Below are 25,465 nucleotides of genomic sequence, written 5' to 3' on the forward strand. Positions count from 1 at the left end.
CACTTAAATGTTTCTGCTCATCTAAAACCGTTAACTATTAGTCAAAGATAACATAATTGAACACAAAATGCAGTTTTTAAATTAAGGTTTACGTTATTAAGGGAGAAAAAAAACTCCAAATCTACATGGCCCTGTGTGAAAAAGTGATTGCCCCCCCCTTGTTAAAAAAAATAACTTAACTGTGGTTCATCACACCTGAGTTCAATTTCTGTAGTCACCCCCAGGCCTGATTACTGCCACACCTGTTTCAATCAAGAAATCACTTAAATAGGAGCTACCTGACACAGAGACGTAGACCAAAAGCACCTCAAAAGCTAGACATCATGCCAAGATCCAAAGAAATTCAGGAACAAATGAGAACAAAAGTAATTGAGATCTATTAGTCTGGTAAAGGTTATAAAGCAATTTCTAAAGCTTTGGGACTCCAGCGAACCACAGTGAGAGCCATTATCCACAAATGGCAAAAACATGGAACAGTGGTGAACCTTCCCAGGAGTGGCCGGCCGACCAAAATTACCCCAAGAGCGCAGAGACAACTCATCCGAGAGGCCACAAAAGACCCCAGGACAACATCTAGAACTGCAGGCCTCACTTGCCTCAATTAAGGTCAGTGTTCACGACTCCACCATAAGAAAGAGACTGGGCAAAAACGGCCTGCATGGCAGATTTCCAAGGCGCAAACCACTTTTAAGCAAAAAGAACATTATGGCTCGTCTCAATTTTGCTAAAAAACATCTCAATGATTGCCAAGACTTTTGAGAAAATACCTTGCGGACCGACGAGACAAAAGTTGAACTTTTTTGGAAGGTGCGTGTCCCGTTACATCTGGCGTAAAAGTAACACAGCATTTCAGAAAAAGAACATCATACCAACAGTAAAATATGGTGGTGGTGGTAGTGTGATGGTCTGGGGTTGTTTCAGGACCTGGAAGGCTTGCTGTGATAGATGTAACCATGAATTCTACTGTCTACCAAAAAATCCTGAAGGAGAATGTCCAGCCATGTGTTCGTCAACTCAAGCTGAAGCGGTGCTGCAGCAGGACAATGACCCAAAACACACCAGCAAATCCACCTCTTAATGGCTGAAGAAAAACAAAATGAAGACTTTGGAGTGGCCTAGTCAAAGTCCTGACCTGAATCCTATTGAGATGTTGTGGCATGACCTTAAAAAGGTGGTTCATGCTAGAAAACCCTCAAATAAAGCTGAATTACAACAATTCTGCAAAGATGAGTGGGCCAAAATTCCTCCAGAGCGCTGTAAAAGACTCGTTGCAAGTTATCGCAAACGCTTGATTGCAGTTATTGCTGCTAAGGGTGGCCCAACCAGTTATTAGGTTCAGGGGGCAATTACTTTTTCACACAGGGCCATGTAGGTTTGGATTTTTTTTCTCCCTAAATAATAAAAACCCTCATTTAAAAGCTGCATTTTGTGTTTACTTGTGTTATCTTTGACTAATAGTTAAATGTGTTTGATGATCAGAAACATTTTGTGTGACAAACATGCAAAAGCTGTATTTGTAATAGGCAAGATGGCTGTGCTTCATTACAACTAATACTGACATGTACCTATGGAATACTGAAATATGTCAGTATCACTTTAAATCTGCTGTGTATAAATCTGTATGAAATCATTCCTTATGTTGAACAACAGTTCACACTTCCAGTCATGTACTTTGAAGGATTAACACCTTCATCAATGAGAATCTTGGTACCATTGTGATTGGATCATACCTTCTTACACCTGTCAGTTTCAGCTAACACCTAACTGAACAAGTTCAATGGAACCATTGTGATTGGATGTCTGTGACTCTACTACCATCAAGAGTTTAAATACCGGGGAATTCCCTACCAGTCATTTGAACTGAAGAAGCCACTCGGATGAGTGGTGAAACGTTTTCAAGAAAAACTCAGAAAAGTCCAGTTGTTTTAGACTTAATTCTACTAGATACTGTATATCATGACCTGGATGAATGAGAATCTTCATAGACATATTGCTACTCAATTTGGGGAGAATACCCTAAAATTGGTACGGGAATATGAGAGGACGGCCAGAAAACTTGCGGATTACAGAAACCATCTTCGTTTTAACCTACGATGCCGATATCAGGGAATCACACCATGCAGCCTACGTCTGGGTTCTTCGGTTAAAGGTCACAGGGCCAAGGTGATCCTTCAGAAAGCCCAGAAACAACTGTTAAATGAACGGGTGAGGCAGACTAACTTCTCAATTGAGGTCCTGGTTCATAAATTTGATAATGCAAAACAGAGACTGACAGCAAAACTACCGGTGCTGACGTTGCAAAGAGTGGTTGAATTCACAGAGCGGGCGCAACTTGCACAACATGCCAAGGGCAAGGAGAGGCAAATAAACAAATTCACCAGTTTATTATCACGTACCAACAACACCCAGCGAACAGACAAATCAACAGGGAGGAAGGAAGATGAAAACAAGACATGCCAGAACATCAAGGATCTGTGGGTAAAGAATTTATCAGACAGGGAACTCACAGAACCAGAGAAGGATGTCTTAGCCAAGGGACTGAACTTTGCAGTGGCCCCACGGTATGTACCAGTGGTAGACTTCATCACAGCCACAGAATCATCCATCCACAACAATAAGATACCAGTGGATGAGGCTGAAAACATCCGGTTAAAAGTATCAGCAGCCCTAGCTAATGCTAAAGCTCCCCCTTCCAATCTAAGTCTGCAAGAGAGGAGGGCTCTGACATCACTTGCCAAGGACTCAAGTGTCACCATCCTGCCAGCAGATAAAGGAAGGTGTACAGTGGTACTGAATACATCAGACTACCATGCCAAAGTGTCCACACTGCTCAACGATTCAGACACATATGAGCAACTCAAGAGAGATCCAACAAGCAACTACAAGAAGAAGGTTATAGACTGCTTGCAGCACCTTGAGAAGGAAAAGGTCATCAGTCCAGCTTTGTATCGTCGCCTTTACCCAGGCGAAGCCACTCCATGCCTATATGGACTCCCAAAAATACACAAAGAAGGAGCCCCTTTGAGGCCAATTGTCAGCAGCATTAACTGTGTGACTTATAACATTGCTAAATACGTGGCCAACATCTTAGCCCCCTTAGTTGGAAACACAGTACACCACATTCAGAACTCCATGGACTTTGTCAAAAAAGTGAAGGAGTTAAAGCTGGAGATCGATGATACAATGGTGTCCTATGACGTAACATCTCTGTTCACATGCATACCCACTGCCGAGGCAATTGATACAGTGAGGAAACGGCTGAAACAAGACACCACCCTCAGCAGCAGAACAAAGCTGACCCCAGAACAAGTTTGTTCCTTACTGGACCTATGTCTCAATACCACTTACTTCAAGCACAAGGACGTTTTCTATAGACAAAAACATGGCTGTGCCATGGGTTCGCCTGTGTCTCCAATTGTAGCGAACCTTTACATGGAAGAAGTGGAAAAGAAAGCCCTGGACACCTTCAAGGGAACAACACCAAGTCATTGGTTCAGATATGTGGATGACACCTGGGTCAAAATTAAAGAACGCGAGGTTCCAGCCTTCACCAAACACATAAACTCGGTGGACAAAAACATCACGTTCACAAGGGAAGATGTGAAAGACAGCAAACTGGCTTTTTTGGACTGTGCTATAGTTATCAAAGAGGGGAGGGACCTGGATATTGAAGTATACAGGAAACCCACCCACACAGACCAGTACTTGCTGTTTGATTCCCACCACCCTTTGGAACATAAACTGGGTGTAATTAGGACTCTACATCATCGGGCTGAAACTGTGGCATCCAATGCAGAGGCCAAGGAGAAAGAATATAAACATCTAAAAGGAGCTCTGAAAACTTGTGGGTACCCAGACTGGGCCTTCATCAAAACCAAATCAAAGACCAACAGAAAGACCAGACCTACAAACAGAAGGGAGGAACACAGCAGGCGAAACAACATAGTCATTCCATATGTTGCTGGAACATCAGAAAAACTTAGGAGAATTTTCAACAAACATCGCATTCCTGTGTTTTTCAAACCCAGCAACACCCTGAGACAGAAGCTGGTGCACCCGAAAGACCCAACACCCAAGCACATGAAAAGTAATGTGGTCTATGCTGTCCAGTGTAGTGAAGAGTGCTCAGACTTATACATTGGGGAGACAAAACAACCTCTCTGTAAGAGAATGGCCCAACATAGGCGGGCAAACTCCTCAGGACAAGACTCAGCGGTCTATCTACACCTCAAAGAAAAAGGTCACTCTTTTGAGGACAGTAACGTGCATATTTTGGACCGAGAGGACAGATGGTTTGAAAGAGGTGTGAAAGAGGCCATTTATGCCAACCTGGAAAAACCATCCCTGAACAGAGGAGGGGGCCTGAGACACCGCTTGTCACCAACATACAATGGCGCGTTGACATCCTTACCCCGGCAGTTTCACAACAGTTCACACTTCCAGTCATGTACTTTGAAGGATTAACACCTTCATCAATGAGAATCTTGGTACCATTGTGATTGGATCATACCTTCTTACACCTATCAGTTTCAGCTAACACCTAACTGAACAAGTTCAATGGAACCATTGTGACTCTACTACCATCAAGAGTTTAAATACCGGGGAATTCCCTACCAGTCATTTGAACTGAAGAAGCCACTCGGATGAGTGGTGAAACGTTTTCAAGAAAAACTCAGAAAAGTCCAGTTGTTTTAGACTTAATTCTACTAGATAAAGTTTAGTATCACAATAGCCTTGGATACTATGCTTGTTCAAGAACTCATCCAAGCCCCTCTTAACCCTTTTACTGCCAACGGCGTACGTTGTTGCAGTAAAAGGCTTTATCTGCCAACATCGTGCGCCGAGTCTTTAGCGATGACAGCCCCCTGGCTCGTTGCCCAGGGGGCTGTCATCGCTAAAACCCAATCATCGCAGGGCCGACGATTGCATTGCTTCTGCTGCTTGATCTTCACTTCCTCCTTCCTGTTTGCCCCCTAAGTGCAGGCCCATGGATGAGGACTGCAGCAGGAGGACCAGGACTGCGATCCCTGCTTCAGGACAGGTAAGGTGGGTTCTTTTTGCACTTACACACACTCTCTCAGACACACTTACATACATTTACACACACTTACAGCACATAATTTAGCATACACTAATATACACACTTACACACTGTCACACAACTTTTACACATGTATACACACTTGTTTTTAAAAAAAAATTTTTTAACCACTTTGTTTTTAGTTTCTTTTCCCTAAAAACTGTATATTTTGACAGCGTGACTATTGTATCAGATATTCTGACCACTAATTACACTGCCGTGTGACTTATTTTGTCGTATCACTAATTTGCACAATTTTTGTGGTTTTATTGCATTTTTATCCCTGTATTAGTATTCCTGATCTGTTTTTAGCATAGCTTTGCCAGGTGTAACTTTGCTGTAGAAAAATAACTTTACCTATTTTGGGTCTCTGTATAGTTAGGGGGGATTACGGCACATAATACGCTGTCAGGGGGCTCTGTGTGCAAAAGCTGAGTTGGCAGGAGACAAATCCATATGCGCTATTTTCATTTTGGGTTCAGAACTTACCGCAGACTTTGGTATATCTATGCATATTGGGCATCAAACTGTTCAGGAGACCTTAGGTGTTCCTATTTGGGGTGATTTGCCTTTGTATGCAAGAAATCGTGAGAGATAAATGCGGCAAATTGCGAAATTTTTAGGCGATTTTCTGAAATGTCATAAAAACCACTAACTTTAGGAAAGCTTTGCAGATTGGTACTTTGGTGTAGAAAGGATTCTTTACCGATGCTGGATTTGTCAGAATGTGTACTTTTCAAAACTATATGGTTTTCTGGGTTTTTCTGTATAGTTAGGGGGTGTTACGGCACTTACAGGAGAATGCAAGTCAAAATTTAAAAAGCATACTGCCCAATAGTCCTCCTATTGTTTAGTAAAAACGCCACACTTTTGGCTCACCTAATCAAATATTTACTCAGTCACACTTACTTCACATTTTCTAGAACAGGCAGCCATCTCTAAAAAGGTATTCTCCCTTTCTTTCCCTCCTTGCTTCATACTGCACATGTGTTTCATTCCCTCCCCCCCCTCCCCTCTGCCAGATCCGCTTCTGATTGGCTGGTGGGCATGTGTAGCTCAGAACAGGAGACAGGATCAAGTTACACACATGCTCAGAGAATAGGAAGGCTGCCGCTGGCAGCCTACAGGAAGGACAGAGAGATTTCAGTGATGTCACTGCTGTAGGCTGCCAGCACCATATCTCAGAGAAGCAAGCAGGGATCTGGGAATTTAGATATGCAATAAGTACTTAAACAGAATGCCTTTAGACTTACTTTTAATTTATATTAACCTTTCATTGTCCTTTAATACGCTGTCAGGGGGCTCTGTGTGCAAAAGCTGCATTGGCAGGCAAGAAATCCTTATGCGCTATTATCATTTTGGGGGTCAGTACATACCACAGACTTTGGTATATCTATGCATATTGGGCATCAAACTGTTCAGTAGACCTTAGGTGTTTTGCCTCTGTATGCAAGAAATTCTGTGAGATAAATGCGGCAAATTTTTAGGCGATTTTCTGAAATGTCATAAAATTCGGCAAACAGGAAAGCTTTACGGCTAGGTACTTTGGAGTAAAAAGAAATGTGTACCCATTATAGATTCAGGGGAATGTGTACTTTCCAAAAATATATGGCTTTCTGGGGTGAGTGTACTTTTTTTGTACCATTATCCCACATAAAGGATGTAAATGTGTTGATTTTGCAGGAGCTGAAATGACAGATCATATGGGGGTATGTTCCCATTGGGGACCCTACATACCAAATATTTGGGTAAACCTATACATATTGGGTATCAAACTGTTGGACTCCTGGTGTTCAAATTTAGGGTGTTTTATCTGGTTACTTTATGACCTACAGGAGATCAGATACTATAGACTGGAAGCTTTGAAGTGATTTTTTAAAAAAATTCACAAATTTCGATGATAACCAATAATTTTAGGAAAGCATTGAGACTTCATAGTTTGGAGTAGACAGACAGTTGTGCCTATTCTGGATTCCCCAGAATCTGTTCTTTCCAGAAATGTGTCATTTTCTGAGATAAACCTTCTGTTAGTGGAATTTTTGGCCTTGAAATCTAAAGTATGCAGCTTTCTGAAGCAATGCTTTGCAAATTTGGTAGTGTACTGCTGGGAGTTTTTGACCTATACAAGTGAGAAATCTTCATAAAACTATATATATTTGGTATTGGCACGTTCAGGAGACATGGGACTTTTCATTTAAACCCCATAGATTCTCACAAACCACAGAATAGCACTTTCCTTTCCTATACAATTGCTTTGTGTTTTGCTACTTTTCTTTAATTAATCTGGCATTGTTAGCTTTGTACAAGCAGAAACATGTTGTATTTGCTATGTGTCTTATAAGCGCTTAATGGCATACAGGGAGCTTATTACAGGTAAGAATTCTCAGGTACCAATTGTCTGGAAAGGATCACCTGGGAAACTTGGCAAGCTGTTCGCTCTATATTGCACACAAAAATTTAATCAGTGAACAGCCTCTTTGAAATCTTTCAATACCTGCCACACTGGTTTCCAGAGGTTAACGGTAAGGCTGCAGCATCATCTTAATCACTTAGAGTTCCTTCTCCTCCTGAAACCCACTCAGCCCCCTCCCTCAGGTATTTGCTTTGATTTCTGGCTTGTGGGCATGCTCAGCTGCTCTAAGCTACTAAACATACCCTCCAGTCCAGCAGCCAGTGAAGAGATGGCATTGCTTGTTCCCATAGAAACTCAGCTCCAAACGTCTGCTTCAATTTATTTCTCCTAACCTCCTCTCCCGAGCTCAGCTCAAACAAAGCAGAACTTATCAAAGACAGTTCTGGCTGTGTCAGGCTGTGTTCTTGATGAAATGTATGCTGAATAAGGGTCTGTGTGTGTATGCTGTTTGCAGATTTAAGTGTATCTGATTATGAATCAGAAGAAAAATGGCCACCGGGTGAAAGCTGCTATTTGCTTTAGGAAAATGTGATGGTGCTGGTATATATGCTGTACAAATGATGTCATTTGGGTGGGGGAGAGGTGCCCAACTAATGTATATTGTAAGCAAATGTAGGCTTTACATGTCTTTTAAGCACCAGATATCCATGCAATGATGTTGGGGCTGGGAGTCCCAGGGTGGCTACCACTTCACTGATAACTTAGCTTCTGTGGGAAATGCAAAATGGCCACTGAACCTTTGGCATAACGATGCAGTCTGGCTCACCTCACTCCAGCCGAGTTTGGGGCACACTGTTATCAAACCTATGACGCGTGCTACATTATGCTATGATTTTGCTATGCTATGATTTTTAGACAACTCTTCAACATTCAACTTTTTGTGCAGTTCTTTATTTCTGGCCAACTCTTGTTTATATTTTTGATGCTATGGTAAGTGTCTAGATTTATGGTTAATGCAGGCATTTTGATTTTTTGGTGGCTTCACATATTAAAGGCTTTGTGTGTAGAAAATGTAATTGTTTGTAATTAGACCACTCAAAGGTTTTGTTCATGGGGCACAACATTTTTATTATAGGATTAGTTTATTATACTATATATTTTACGTCAATGATTTTTTTTGACTGGCATTTGGCAATTCTGCAAGCTGTGATGCTCAGGTAAAGGTGCAGTTCCAAAATCTTTAACTGAATTGCCCTTGTGCAGTGCCCCCCTGTCTGAAAGCTACAGCTTTATATGCACCCACACATTAGGAATGCTCTTATAAGAAGCTGTTCTTTTATATTTGATCATATAAAATGCTAATTAAAAATACCTACATTGTATGCCTACCTCTAAAATGACAACATCATCATCATCATCATCATCTTCATCTTCCTCATAGTCCTGTGCTGGCTTGCAAAGGACAAAAGATAGATCTTCATCAGAGTCATCAGATATAGTGACTGGTGCATCATTCCTGTGTGTGTCCCAGTCTGCAAGAATAAAAGACAATATAAACAGACACCCTAAGATACAAAAATGGGTAATCTTTGTAGGTTACTTATATATTTAGCCTAATTATCACTGGAGGGGTGTCTAACAAGTTGGCACCTCAATGATTATGCTTGCTTAAATGAAAAAAAAAAAATCAGAAATAGCTGTCACTGTTTGTCAATCATTACTGTGTTTAATTTAATCCCTTAATAAAGAAAATTAAAGTACTAAGGGGGGCCTATACCTTGATTTTTCACATAGCCTAATATGATTATATATGTTGAAAATTGAAGGAAAGTTTTCAAGCAGTGTAGAACCGTTCAGTAAAAACGTACAGGCCAAAAGTATATAGAGTACAAAAGTCTTTATTTAAACAGCATGTACGAAAGACAATCTTCTGTGTTTTATACCCACCTAGCACTTAGGTCCCCTTTAAATAATTTAATGTATTCTGTCAACTTAAGAAATAATTCCAACGCAGCAATGAATAACATGGTGAGGAGAGAGGGGGAATGTGCAGAGTGCAGCAACATCTAAGAAGTTCTGAATTGAAAGTGAAAGCAACTGTCTGCCCCACCTCTATGCCTAAGGCATATTTTGGGTTTCATGTTTAATATGAAAAGGGATTTTATTATACAGCTTTTTATGTATGGGTGACTGGTCCACTTGAAAGGTACAAGCACAACACATTAACCAATGAGGAAAAAGGAGAAAAAAAAAACTTTAACAACAACTACAAGTTAATACCAGTTAAATTAATAAAAACAGGCTACATTAAAATGTAAACACATTCTGGGGGGAATTCTAGTTTGTAACTATAAAAAAAATCCAATATGCTTATCTTTGCAAATGGAGGCAAAACACATACCTTAGTCCAGTTTGTATCCTTTCTATATGTATGTATATCTTTATTTATAAAGCGCTACTTATGTACGCAGTGCTGTACAGTAGAGTACATTAATACAAACAGGGTGTTAAGATAATAATAGATAAATACAAAGTATAACAATAAATACAGATAAATACAGCTGCAATAAGTTAAGAGTCGAGGACACAAGAGGAAGGAGGTCCCTGCCCCGTAGAGCTTACAATCTATATGGGAGGGTAACTAACAGACACAAATAGGCAAATATAAGTGCTGTAGGTCACAGTGGGTGACACTATAATATAATATATATATCTACGATATAGATATCAGATACCCTAAAGACACTGGAGATCTCTATTAAACAAAGCAAAAAAGTGTTTGGTTACATTGATAGATTACTGTATTTAAAGGACATGTAAACCCTACTTTTTCCTACAGTTTTAAGGGAACAACACCCAAACCCTCCACCCATATTTCTCCCGTTCAGATGATCAGAAGCCAAACAGGAAGAAAAAATGCTGAGCAGTGTAAAGAAAGTTCCCATAATGCCTCACTTGGCACCAAAAGCAAGACCGGTGTACATGCTCAGTTAGTTAGACTATGAGTCAGCTTCCTGCTGATTGGCTCAGATTCACATTCCCAAGGGGGGGGAGTGAGGTCTTAGCATTCTTGAGGGAGGGGGGAGAGAGGAGAGATCTGCATGTCTCTGGCAGAGGAAAACAGACAACTAATCTTTTGACAGAGAAGTCAGTGCAGCATTTCTGTGAGTGCTTAAGGCTGTATTTACATAGACCTTTTTGATAAAGCTTACTTAGTGTTTACCGTTCTTTCTCCTTTAATGGGGAAATTTAAACTGCTGCCACACTTACAGCTTTGAGGCTACACTCCCCATCAGATTTTACCTATTGACTTTCAATGGGGAAATTCAACCTGCTGCCATTCTCACAGTATTAACACCAGGATCTCCAAATTTTTCACAGTTGGTCACTGGGAGCTGCAGTTTTAGGTTTCAAAAAGTGGGCAGAGCAACTAACAGCCAATCAGATTTCACCTATTGAATTTTACTGGTTTAAAGCCAAGGTCCCCAAACTTTGCACAGTTTGTCACTGGGTGACTATGTCCCAAATTTAGAAAAGTGGCCTGAGCCAACGGCCAGTCAGATTTCCCCTATAAACTTTCATTAGTTTAAATTTAAATTGCTGCTATTCTTTAAATATTAATACTAAGGTTCCCAAACTTTGCAGAGTTAGTCACCAGGTAACTGCAGTTCAAGGTTAGAAAAAGTGGGCGGTACCACCAACAGCCAATCGGATTTTACCTGTTGCCTCTCAGTGGGGAAATCCAGCCTGCTGCCATTCTCACAATATTAATACCAGGGTTCCCAAACTCTTCACAGGGGACTGCTTTTCAGGTTTGAAAAATTGGTGGCGCTATCAACAGCCATTCAGATTTCATCTACTACATTTTTTTGGTTGAAATTTAAAATGCTGCCATACTGTTTACGCCAGGGTCCCCAAAGTTAGTCACTGGTACTGAATAAGAGCTCCCCACTATAGAGGACTAAACCCACCCGAACATAAGCTAAAAGCTTCTCTTTTTCACTAGATCGGGTTGATATACCAGAGAGACCAATCTGCTGCAAACGATGGGCAAGAAAAAACTCAGGGAACAAATCCCTATGATGTCTCCATACCTGCAACACTCGTAAACGCAGGGACAACAGGCCGCATCCCAAGATGGCGCCATAAGACACGCAGCGCTCCAAAGGGCTGAATCGCCTAGTGCCTCCCCATCCTCTCTGCCGCTGGACCCGGACAGTCTACCACACATCGGCACAGGTCAGTCTGAACCCCTGGACACTGATCCAGACTTTGCACAGCCAGTCATGGCCCATATTTTGGCCCAGCAGCTTACACAACTGCAAGACTCATTACAGGCCACTATCACGCAGACAGTCTCACTAGCGGTAACAACCGCCATCAAAGACATACAAAGAGACATAAATGACCTAGGGGAACGCACAGATATACTTGAGACTTTTACTGACGATATTGCCCAAAGACTTCCACTGCTAGAAGATGAAAATTATACCCTAAGGGAAGAAATGGCGCACCTTAGAGATACATGCGAAGACTTGGAAAACAGGTCTAGACGTCAAAATTTAAGACTCAGAGGTATACCTGAAGCTATAGGGAACTTGGACATTCCAAAATACCTCCTAGATCTATTCACCCATATATGCCCAAATGCGCCCAAAGAACTATGGCGCCTAGACAGAGCACACAGATCCCTGGCATCAAAACCTCCAGACAACAAACCACCAAGGGATATCATTGTACGCTTCCACTACTATGAAGGAAAAGAGAAGCTACTTTCTGTGACACGGTCCTCACCGGCCATAGACTTTCACAACCATAAAATACAAATATTTGCGGATCTTTCACCTGTCACCTTAGCTAAACAAAGGGAACTCAAACAAGTAACTGAAAAACTGAGAGAATGCAAAATCCCTTACTGCTGGGGGTTCCCCTTCAAGCTAATTGTTAACTACCGGGGCACCACTCACACTTTACTCAACCCAGCCGAAGGGGGCAAACTACTGACAGCACTTGGTCTTCAACTGGGAAGCCGGTCACCGCCAACACGAAACCGGCCCCAGCCCCCCAATGGACCAGAATCCCGACCACACCACGAGAAACACGACTTGCACTAAGCCCTTCTCCTCCCATAATAGGCTAACATGGATCCTACAATTTGTATAACTTGTGTTACTCCAACACTATTACTAATCTCTCACTTGCTGGCTGTTCGAGCAACCTGCCAGAGGACTTTCGAACGGTATGTGATGTCCCCACCAGTCCCTCACCAACCAACTTATAGAGCTAAAGGCTCTTCCAGGCTCATAAATTACTAGCTGATCTGAGCCGATGTTACAATTTTCCAGACTGTTGCACTGCCTTAAGGGTAATTCTTTTGCACTTTATCTGACTAGAATGTTTTTCCAGTTATGTATGTTTTTGGTTTTCCCCATTTCAGCCTTGATATATATGTTATTTATATGCTCACTGTATATGCTTTACACATATGATGGTTCCTGGGAGACCCCGGACACCACAACTATTCCATACGCCAAACAATCATGTGTGCTTCATAACTACGCTATAGAGCCCCAATCAGCTAGAGGACTCATACTCCTCTTTCAAACTAGCTCTAAAATGTTTTGGCCCACATTATGATTAAGTTAATATCACTAAATGTTAAGGGGCTAAACAGTATCACCAAAAGGTACCTGACTCTAAAAGAATTAAAAACTCTGAAAGCAGATGTTGCTTTTATCCAGCAAACTCACTTTGATGTACATAGACCTCATAAATTAAGCTCCAGATACTTCCCCACAAGCTACTTTGCATCCAATGCCCACAAAAAGGCTGGGGTTGCGATACTAATCCATAAAGACTGCCCCCTTATGGTTACTCAAGTTATTTCAGACCCAGAAGGTCACTACTTATTACTATCAGCAACCTTTTTAGGGACACCAGTAAGTTTACTTAACGTTTACTCTCCTAATAAGCGCCAAAACACATTCCTACATAAAATCTTGAATAAACTATCAATCCATTTCCACCCTTATTTGATTATGGGAGGTGACTTCAATATGGTATACTCACAAACAATGGACCGCTGATATCAAACCTCAGATCGCCCCTGACATACCACCTCCACAGGTTTCAGACAACTCATGAGGCAAAATGTATTATTTGACTCATGGCGCATCAACCACCCCTGTGAGAAACAGTACACGTTCTACTCCAATCCTCATAAACTTCACACACGTATAGACTACTTTTTGATCTCACAACCATGCTTAAGCCTAGATTTCTCTACTGATATTCATCCAATTACATGGTCAGACCACGCACCCATAACTTTACAACTACAGCTTTCCACGCCTCCTCTCAGAGAACCACACTGGCGCCTTAATGAAACGGTTCTCCACAAGCCAGACTCAGTTAAACAAATAGAACAGGCTTTGAAAGACTACTTCCAATTAAATGCAGGCTCTGTACAAGCCCTACCTACTCTTTGGGAAGCACACAAAGCTACCATAAGAGGACACTTTATAGCATTAACAACTCATAATAAGACCCAATATCTTGCATCCTACAAAGACAAATACACTCAGCTCCGGACCCTAGAACAAATCTACACCACTAACCAATCTGAATCAGTGTTACTTAAAATCATACAGCTACGGCGGAAATTGAAAGCACTAAAACACTAAGAAGCTGAAAAATCTATAATCTGGACAAAACAATTATACTATGAAAAAGGAGATAAGCAACATACATTGTTAGCAAGGAAACTAAGGGAGCAGACTGCAGCCAGTAGAATAACATCCATTCAATCCCCCACAGGCCAACCAATATACAACCCCAATCAAATCGGACAAATATTTCATGACTATTACTAAAAACTTTACAATCTCAACTTAAGCCTACCATCACATGAGGACCCAGGGTCGGACCCACTAACTAAATTTCATATTGAAGCCAACCTCCCCAAGCTTTCAGATTCAGATCTTCAGGCCCTCAACAGCCCGATTACCTCTAAAGAGATAGCAGCCACACTTAAATCAATGCCTAGTGCCAAAACCCCAGGCCCTGATGGACTCCCATATAAATATTATAAGATCTACCTGCCCATTCTTTCACCATTCCTCACGGAACTATTCAATGGCTACCTATAGGGGACACCCATCCCAGACACCACCCTTACCTCCTATTTGTCCTTACTCCATAAAGAGGGTTAAGACACAACACTATGCACAAACTACAGGCCAATAGCCTTATTAAACACTGACGTGAAACTTTTTTCCAAAATCTTAGCAAACCGTTTAGCGCCTATTCTCCCCCACCTGATCCATAGAGACCAGGTAGGTTTTATCCTGGGCCGCCAAGCTGGAGATAATACCAGGAGGGTTATCAACCTCCTAGAAATAGCTAAAAAAATCAAAACTGTCAATGCTCCTCCTAGGACTAGAGGCTGAAAAAGTGTTTGACCGATTAAGCTGGCCTTTATTGTTTGCTCTACTACAACACCTGAACCTATCTGGTCCCTATTTGCAGGCATTGAACAGCTTATATAGCACCCCAAGTACATATCTAAAACTTCCAGGTCAAACTCACAAACCCATTCCAATCTCAAATGATACCAGGCAGGGGTGCCCCCTCTCCCCCTTACTGTATGCATTTAGTATTGAGCCGCTGACAGCGGCAATTAGAAACAATCAAGACATTACAGGGGTCAAGGTCTATGATAATCAGTATAAGGTCTCATTGTTCGCTGATGTGTTACTAACAATAACTAATCCGCTGACATATTTACCCAATTTACATAAAAAATGAATATAGCACCCTTTCGGGATACAAGATCAACCTCAACAAAACGGAGGCTCTCTCAGGCAATTTACCTTCTACCATCTTAGACACTCTACAAGCTAAATTTAAATACAACCGGAAGTCAAATTTCATCACTTACCTGGGAACAAAAATCTCTTCAGAGTATAACAAGTTATATGACCACAACTTCATACCACTACTTAACCAGACCAAAACAGCCTTACAACGCTGGTCGAAGAACATGCTCTCGTGGTTTGGAAAGATAGCAGCACTCAAAATGAAGTTTCTCCACAATTTTTTATATTTATTTGTGACACTGCCCATTCCTATCTCCTCCAAAACACTCAAAGAGATGCAAACCATGTTTTACAAGTTTATATGGGGAAATAAACGGCACAGAGTAAGCAAGATGACTTTGACAACTTCCACCAGATATGGAGGTCTGGGAGTACCACAACTACAGAAATTACAGAAACAGAAACTACAGACTCTGTGAAGACGAGGGTACTCTTTACCACATTTTCTGGACCTGCATCAAGATACAGACTCTCGGGGACAATGTAGCGGACTCACTAACCAACTTAACCACCCAGGTCTTGCCGAAAGACCCACTCACTTATCTGTTGGGGAGGCCTTTTCCTGAGCTCTCTAAATATTCCCAGATCTTAGCTAATCACATCCTAACAGCCACCCGTATAGCTATAGCGGCCAAATGGAAATCTATAGACCCTCCCACTATATCCGAAGTTATAGCCAGATTAAATAGCAACAGACGTTTTGAGGACAAAATAGCATTCCTACAAAACAAATCTGCTAACTTCCAAAAGATCTGGTCTATTTGGGTGTTCAGGGGCCTCGCCAACTAGATGCTAAGTAACGTGTAGAATTACCGCTCTGATGCCGATATGTCCTAGCCATAAACTCTGCTCTATCGATCAGCATATACCTTAACAATTATCAAGGCTGACAGTTACTGTTTCACTTCCTCCCCTCTTCCCTTACTAAGCCCCTTCGGTTTCCATACCTCTCTCAACCAATCCCCACCCCCTCCCTCCCTTCTCTCCCCTTTCCCTTCTTTACACCCCTCCTACTGAAACTACACTTTCCTTCAAAATTTGTATAATGTACCCAATCATAGAATGTATACCCTGTTTACCAGGGCTGTGGAGTCGGAGTCGAGGAGTCGGAGGCAATTTTGGGTACCTGGAGTCGGAGTCGGCAAAAAATGAACCGACTCCAACTAAATTTAAATGGGAATAAATATAAATAAATAAAGCAAGTTTAAATGTCCCAGTTCACAAACAGTTATAATTAATTACTTCTCTGCTATAAGAATAAAGCCCAATGCAGGCAGTGCATAAACGAACACGTTGAGTGACCATGAAGCATGCTTTTCATTGACTGTATGAGTCGGAAGTATCAGAAACTGAGGAGTCGGAGAATTTATCTACCGACTCCACAGCCCTGCTGTTTACCATGTCTATATCAATGTTTCAAAGGGCACTCCATTAGAGGGTAGCCTAAATTGTTAACCCCCTTTTCCATTCTTCCTTTCTGTACCCCCAAATTCTGTTTTCTCTCAATAAAATATTGGTTACAAAAAAAAGGGGTGGAGCCACAAACAGCCAATCCATTTCCACCCTTTAAATTTAATTGGTTTATATTTAAACTGATTCCATTATTTAAGTATTAATTCCAGGGTTGTTAAACTTTGCAAAGTTAGTCACTGGGTATTTGCGGTTCAAAGTTAAAAAAGGTGGGTGAAGTCACCAACAGCCAATCACATTTCACCTATTGACTTTCAATGGTGAAATGTAAAATGCTGTTAGTCCCACATTTTTTGCAGTTGGACACTGCAGTTCAAAAATAGAATAAGTGGGTTGGGCCACTAACAGCCAATCAGATTTCATCCATTAAATTCAATAGGCCTAAATTTAAAATGCTGTCATTCTCACACTATTTATGCCAGGGTGCCCAATGTTTGTCACTGGGTGACTTGGAGTGAAGGTTAGAAAAAGTGGGAACACCCACCAACCACTATTTACCCGATGACTTTTATTGGTTTAAATTTAAACTGATGCCGGGTCCCCAAACATTGTAGTTAGTCACTGGGTAACTGCAGTTTCAGGTTAGAAAAAGTGGACGGAGCCACCAACCGCCAATCAGATGTAACTTGTTGACTTTCAGTGGGGAAATTTAAATTGCTGCCATTCAAACACTAGTAAGACCAGGGTCCAGAAACTTTGCACATTGGTTTTTACTATATAACTGTGGCTCAAAGTTAATAAAAGTGTAACGTTCAAGTTAGAAGGGAACCAGTGTGCGATACCTGTAATGCATCTAGGCGGGTGGTTATGTGCTGTAAAGTCTGCGCGAGGTGTACCTGCTGAGTCTCCTGCTGCTCCAGACGTTTCATAAAGGCCTCCAAAATGGATTCCAGAGAGGAAGCAGACGCAGCAGCCTGAGATGGCTCCATGTCTGGCCCAAGCTAACTGTAACGTTCAAGTTAGAAGGGAACCAGTGTGCGACCGCTGTATGCAAAATCTGACTCCTACAGTATAACAGGAACTCCCAGCTCTTTCCGGTCTTCACCGACGCCCTTTTGGGGCCCCGGACTTTCTGCTGCGGTCCAAGCTAGGGTCCTGCAAACTTTCGGAGTTCAGACGAGATACGAGGTACAGGCAAGGCAAAGGCAGAACGTAGTCGGGGTACAGGCACAAGTCGGGGCTGGCAGCAATATTCGTAATCGGGGTACAGGCAAATGGTCGAGGCAGGTAGCAAGTATCGTGGTCAGGGTGCAGGCAAAGGTCAAATCCGGAAATAACAAACAAAATGCAAGAGCAGGTACTGAAGATAACAGAAGCCAGCTTGGGCAATGAAAACACTGAAGGAAGGGGTTTAAATAGCCGAATTTGGCGCCAAAACCAAAGGAACCGGAAACCTGGAAAACCTGCACAAAGATGGCGCCTAATGCTTCAAGGCGCGTGACTGCGCATGTCCGCGCGTCATCGCACATGCGCAGTAACGCCGCGCCGTCCCTGCCGAACCCGGAAGTGCGGGGCCCTACTAGAGCGCGTCTGCCGGCCGGCGCAACCTAAGGTAGGAGAACGCACCGGTCCGGCAGAGCGCCTCACAGTACCCCCCCTTTCAGGAGCACCCACCGGGGGCTCCCAAGATTTCTCAGGAAATTTTCTATGAAAAGATGTAATCAATCGGGGAGCATGAACATCCTTAGCATTGACCCAAGACCTTTCTTCAGGACCAAAACCCTTCCAATGTAAAAGATATTGAACCTTACCTCTAGATTTTCGTGAATCAATAATCTCTTGTACCTCAAATTCCTGTTGATCATCTAGAAGCACTGGTGCAGGAGGAGAATGAGCAGCACAAAATTCATTGTAAACCACAGGCTTGAGTAGGGAGACATGAAAAGAATCCGAAATAGTCATACTGGGGGGAAGATCTAATCTGACAGAAACTGGATTGATAATGTCCTTGATAGTGAAGGGGCCAATAAAACGTGGGCCCAACTTGTGAGAAGGTTGATGCAGTTTGATATTTCTTGTAGAGAGCCAGACGGAATCCCCAACATGGAAGGAAGGACCAGGACGGCGTCGCTTATCGGCAGCGGTCTTCTGAAGGGAGGAAGACTTTTGCAGCGCTTGATGGGCAAGTAGCCATACATTGTTCAAGTCCCGGACCATTACCTCCGCAGCAGGAACATCGGATTTAATTAGCTCAGATGGAAGGGCCCTCGGTTGGAAACCATAAACACAGAAAAAAGGAGAGAATCCTAAGGACTCATGTAACTCATGAGGTTATTGTGAGCAAATTCAGCCCATGGGAGTAATTCAGACCAATTATCCTGGTTAGATGAAATAAAACAACGAAGAAATTGTTCAAGGGATTGATTAGTCCGTTCAGTCTGTCCGTTACTTTGCAGATGGTAAGCTGAGGAGAAATTTAATTTGACCTTTAACAACTTACAAAAGGCTCGCCAAAATCTGGAAACAAATTGTACCCCACGATCAGAGACAATACTGGACGGAAAACCATGGAGACGAAAAAATTTCTTTGACATAAATCTTGGCTAGAGCAGAGGCAGATGGCAACTTCTTTAAAGGGATAAAATGAGCCATTTTAGAAAAACGGTCTACCACCACCAGAATAGTAGACATTTCGGATGACTTGGGTAACTCAACAATAAAGTCCATTGCAATATCAGTCCAGGGTTGATTAGGCACAGGTAAAGGTGTCAGTAAGCCACAAGGTAATGAACGAGGAGTCTTCTGCTGTGCGCAAACTGTACAAGAAGACACAAACTGCGAGACATCATGCACTAATGAAGGCCACCAAAGATATCTGCGGACAAGATCCAGAGTCTTCTTAGTACCAGGGTGTCCAGCCAACAAAGAAGAATGGGCCCACTGCAGTACTTGGGGAACCATGGACAGAGAGACAAAGTTCTTATCCAAAGGGCAGGCAGAGTCATCAGAAAGCATCACAGGAGCAATAATACGTTCTGGAGCGATTATGGGGGTAGGAGGATTATCAGGGCTTTCAGTTACTAGAAATGACCGAGACAATGCATCAGCCTTAATGTTTTTAGACCCTGGACGAAAAGAAATTAAAAAATTAAACCTTGAAAAAAAAAAGAGACCATTGTGCCTGACGAGGATTGAGTCTCTTTGCATCAGAAATGTACTCTAGATTCTTGTGATCAGTCAAAATTGTAACAGGCTCGGAAGATCCCTCCAGAAGATGTCTCCATTCCTCAAGAGCGAGTTTGATCGCCAATAATTCTCGGTTGCCAACATCATAATTTCTTTCAGCAGCGGAGAACTTACGGGAGAAATAGGCACAGGGATGCAAGGAATCTTGGAAAGAAGGCCGCTGGGATAAAATTGCTCCAACACCGACATCAGAAGCATCTACTTCTAGAATGAAAGGACGAGTAGGAACCGGGTGAATGAGGACTGGAGCAGAACAAAACGCGGCTTTAAGTTTTTCAAAGGCAGCTTGGGCTTCAGAAGACCAGACATCTTTGACCCCCTTTTTGGTGAGAGCAGTAATGGGTGCGACAATTTGAGAAAAACCTTTGATGAATCTTCTATAAAAATTTGCAAAACCAAAAAATCGTTGGATGGCTTTTAAGCCAGCAGGAGGAGGCCACTCAAGGACAGCAGAAACTTTGACAGGATCCATCCTAAAGCCTGAGGAGGAAATGACATAACCAAGGAAGGAAACTTCAGACTTGTGAAAGTCACATTTTTCAATCTTAGCAAAAAGGTGGTTTACTCTCAAGCGATGCAGTACTTGTTTGACATGATCAATGTGTTCAGGTAAAGATGAGGAAAAAACCAGTATGTCGTCTAGATATACCACCACATAGGAAAAAAGAATATCTCGAAAAATGTCATTAATAAAGTCTTGAAAGACAGCAGGTGCATTGCATAAGCCAAAAGGCATAACTAGATATTCATAATGACCGTCACGAGTGTTGAAAGCCATCTTCCACTCGTCTCCGTGACGAATACGGATAAGGTTGTAGGCCCCCCGCAGGTCTAATTTAGTGAAAATCTTAGCCCCGTTGAGGCGATCAAAAAGCTCAGGTATCAAAGGAAGGGGATATCGGTTTTTAATGGTAATCTTATTCAGACCCCAGTAATCAATGCATGGTCTTAACCCTCCATCCTTCTTCTGGACAAAAAAAAATCCAGCCCCAGCGGGTGAATTGGATTTTCTAATGAACCCCTTAGACAAATTCTCTTGAATATAGTCTTTCATTGCTTGAGTCTCAGGGATCGAGAGAGGGTAGGTCCTTCCTCTGGGGGGAACAGAACCAGGGATCAGGTCCACAGGGCAATCATAAGGACGGTGGGGGGGAAGGGTCTCTGCATTTTTCTTCTCAAAAACATCGGCAAAGTCTGAATAACATGAGGGTAGAGGTTTTACAGAAACAGAGACAGTAGAGAGGGACACAGCAAAGTTATCGAGGCAATTTGTACGACAAAATGAACTCCAAACCGTGATATCTCCCCTAGACCAGTCAATGATGGGATTGTGTTTCTGTAACCACGGGAGACCTAGGATAATAGGTGTGGCGGGACACTGAATGGCCAAAAAGGTGATTACCTCAGAGTGTAGTGATCCCACTCTTAAGCGGAGAGGAGGAGTGGAACAGGTCACGAGGCCAGGAGTTATAGGTCTACCATCGACAGCCTGAGCAGACAGCGGAACCTTGAGAGGCATCAAAGGAATTCGAAAGGACTTGACAAAAGACAGGTCAATAAAGTTTCCGGCAGCTCCTGAGTCGAGGAAGGCCTGGCAGGAAAAATACTTGGAATTGGATGAAACAGAGACAGGAACCAACACTCGGGTGCGAAAATCATGGGGGGAAAAATTAGCTTCGCCTAGGGAAGTTTTCCCCAACAGACCTAGGCGCTGGAGTTTTCCTGTTGAGGAAGTTGCTTAGGCTTGTTGGGACACATCTTGACAAAATGACCGGTGCTCCCACAATACATACAAAGACCAGCAGACCTTCTACGACTACGTTCCTCAACGGAAAGCCTGGTAGCTCCAAGTTGCATTGGTTCGTCCACGGAGGCTGGTACAGAAGCTGGTACTGAGGCTGTAGAGGGCGCTGAAGCGGAGAATTCTGGAGTAAATCTCTGCGGGCGGTTCCTTTGAAGCTGTCTTTCCCTCAAGCGGGTATCAATATTGATGACGAGAGACACCAAGTCTTCGAAGAGGGATGGTAAGTCACGAGCAGCTAGTTCGTCTTTAAGAGAATCATTGAGACCGTGCCAAAAAGCTGCTATCAAAGCCTCATTATTCCAGGAAGTTTCAGCGGCTAGCGTACGGAAGTCTATGGCATAGTCAGAGGCAGCACGAGAACCTTGGGTGATTCTCATAAGGCGAGCTGAGGCATTTACCTTTCGACCAGGGGCATCAAAAATTTGTTGAAAAGTGGAAAGGAAAGTAGCAGCATTGTTGACGAGAGGGTCATCCCGTTCCCAAAGAGGAGAAGCCCAAGCAAGGGCCTTACCAAAAAGTAGAGCAATAATAAAGGCAACCTTGGATTTTTCTTTTGGGTAACGATGAGGAAACAGTTCAAAATGAATCTTACATTGGTTCAGAAATCCCCGACAGGTCTCAGGATCACCTCCATAGCGCAAGGGAGAAGGAATCTTGGGTTCGGAGAGAAGAACAGATGACGAAGGGGCCGGAGGTGGAGAGGGCGGCAAATCAGGAAACACTTGAGGCAGTTGTTGTGGTACCTGTAATGCATCTAGGCGGGTGGTTATGTGCTGTAAAGTCTGTGCGAGGTGTACCTGCTGAGTCTCCTGCTGCTCCAGACGTTTCATAAAGGCCTCCAAAATGGATTCCAGAGAGGAAGCAGACGCAGCGGCCTGAGATGGCTCCATGTCTGGCCCAAGCTAACTGTAACGTTCAAGTTAGAAGGGAACCAGTGTGCGACCGCTGTATGCAAAATCTGACTCCTACAGTATAACAGGAACTCCCAGCTCTTTCCGGTCTTCACCGACGCCCTTTTGGGGCCCCGGACTTTCTGCTGCGGTCCAAGCTGGGGTCCTGCAAACTTTCGGAGTTCAGACGAGATACGAGGTACAGGCAAGGCAAAGGCAGAACGTAGTCGGGGTACAGGCACAAGTCGGGGCTGGCAGCAATATTCGTAATCGGGGTACAGGCAAAAGGTCGAGGCAGGTAGCAAGTATCGTGGTCAGGGTGCAGGCAAAGGTCAAATCCGGAAATAACAAACAAAATGCAAGAGCAGGTACTGAAGATAACAGAAGCCAGCTTGGGCAATGAAAACACTGAAGGAAGGGGTTTAAATAGCCGAATTTGGCGCCAAAACCAAAGGAACCGGAAACCTGGAAAACCTGCACAAAGATGGCGCCTAATGCTTCAAGGCGCGCGACTGCGCATGTCCGCGCGTCATCGCGCATGCGCAGTAACGCCGCGCCGTCCCTGCCGAACCCGGAAGTGCGGGGCCCTACTAGAGAGCGTCTGCCGGCCGGCGCGACCTAAGGTAGGAGAACGCGCCGGTCCGGCAGAGCGCCTCACAAAAAGTAGGCAAAGCCAACAACAGATCAGATTTCATTCAGTGACTTCACGTTTTTCAAACCAACATGAAGTTTGTTTTCAAACTTCCCTTTCTAGTTTTTTTTCTTGTCTAGCACTAAACAAAGAACATTTTAAAACTGAAAGTAAATTCACTATTTCCTGCTTGAAAAAAACAAATCACCATATGATGAGAAACTCTGTATAAACAATTGCCTCTCTTCCCTATAGCCTACAAGGTTTTCAGATAAGGAGCAGATCATTATACAGTGATTATTTAGTCTTTACATTAACTGTTGGCTTGAACAAAAGGAATTGATTTATAGAATGTGTCCATTCACATGTCACCCATTTATTTGATCGTGCATTCGGCCTACAGAACAATTGGAAATTACTGTGGAGGCTTAGCCAATGTATGACCACTGTAAGCATATTGGTATATACTCTCTAAGTTTATACTCCAAGTTGATACTCTAAGTTTTCCAAGTTTACTTACTGAGGGACCAATTATAGACATAAAAGCATACAGTTTTCTGCAATACCACCTGAAGATGAAATACCTTTTCCTCTATGACATAAAGGATTTATTCCAGCCATCTCATCCTGTGACTCCATCTTTTGATGAAGGCACAATCAGTGCACAACTGACAGCTTCAGTCAGTGAGACCTGAAACAAGACAAGAAAAAAAGAGATTGCCTGTGTTTAACAAGATCATAAACCATATTTTGTGATTATAAGTAGGGATGTCATATTTTCTAGTTTAATAGGACATTGTTTGCAAATAAATAATCTAAAAATCAGTAGCAATCAAGGAGTAAACCCTATGAAATGGGTAGTTCACCCTTAAATTAACTTTTAGTATGATGTAGAGTTGTAGACATTGCAATTCTAAAACAATATTCAATTTTTCTTATGTTGTATTGTTTTTCAGTTATTTAGCTTTTTGTTTAACAGCTATCCAGTCTGGCATTTCAGCAGCAATATGGTTGCTGGGGTCATATTTACTAGGAACCAGGCAGTGGTTAGAATGAGAGATGAAAATATAAAAAGGAGAGAGCCTTCATAGAAAGATATGTAATAAAAAGTAACAATAACAACTAATTTTCAATCTTGTTACATGTTCCTGCATTCAGGCTTATGCCATACAACAGGCAGATAATAGCTACCGACAGACAAATTCGGCAGCTTATCGGCACATGTATGGGGCTGACGATTGGGCGAGTTTGATTTTCCTGTCAGATCAAAGTCTGGATCTGTGTGTTGATATGGTCCTTGATCTGATGGCCTGGAGAGCAACAATTATAGTCCTGTGGTTTGGCCCTTGGGTCAAATGATCACAACAGCACAATATTGGGGTGTATAGGGGAAAGACCTGCTTGTTAGGCAAGGTCGCCAAACAAGGGGATTTTTGACTATATGGCCACCTTTAGAATGGGGTCCCCCCCCTTTTTTTTATTTTTATAATGGCAACACATTAGCAATTCGCCAATCACTCAGCACCATGCCAGACAAAGAATCTTGGTAAATTGAGAAAAAAAATTGGCATTCACAGAGCTAAGTACTTTTAGCACTCTGGGATGAATACCAATTGGTCCTGGACCTTTGGCCTGTTCTAGTCCGTTTTAAATTTTCACCAGTTCATCAAACTGGCCAGCTGAGGTGGAAAGAGATTAAAGGGAACAGGGCGTGATATAAAAGGGGTATATCGCATCAGAGGGGGCGGCCCTGGATTGGGTGGATCAGGGGCTTGAGTGGGTGGGCCATGGGCTCAACTTAAAGGACATGTAAACCCCACACACAACCATTTAATCAGTGACCAGCCTCTGTGAAATCTTTCAATACCTGCCACACTGGTTGTCCAGAGGTTAATAGTAAGGCTGCAGCATCCCCTTAATCCAGGGGTGTCGAACTCAATCAGAGAAGGGGCTAAAATCCAGCCTAAATCGCGGGCTGAATGGTTTACTTAACCCCCATACAAAGTACCCCCAATTGCCCCCAAAAATAAGTACCCCCAATTGCCTCATCATACACAGTACCCCCCCATAGACAGTAGCCCCCACACACAGTGCCCCCAATTGCCTCATACACAGTACCCCTCCATAGACAGTAGCCCCCACACACAGTGCCCCCAATTGCCCCCATAGAAAGT

General features: G+C 42.7%; 1 protein-coding gene across 4 annotated transcripts in view; it reads right to left on the bottom strand.

The window, feature by feature from the left end:
* The window catches only part of rnf216 (ring finger protein 216), a 128,433-nt gene that overhangs the window by 96,302 nt on the left and 6,666 nt on the right, over positions 1–25,465 (bottom strand). For all 4 annotated transcript variants that reach the window (XM_018097114.2, XM_012970439.3, XM_012970438.3 and 1 more), the window contains 2 exon segments: positions 23,876–23,982; positions 8,823–8,965 (listed from right to left, as the gene is read on the bottom strand). In XM_018097114.2, coding sequence (XP_017952603.1) covers positions 8,823–8,965; positions 23,876–23,930 — 198 coding nt within the window. In that variant the 5' untranslated portion in view covers positions 23,931–23,982.

Source organism: Xenopus tropicalis, chromosome 9 (genome assembly GCF_000004195.4).
Source record: "Xenopus tropicalis strain Nigerian chromosome 9, UCB_Xtro_10.0, whole genome shotgun sequence".
In the NCBI taxonomy this organism is placed as follows: Eukaryota; Metazoa; Chordata; class Amphibia; order Anura; family Pipidae; genus Xenopus; species Xenopus tropicalis.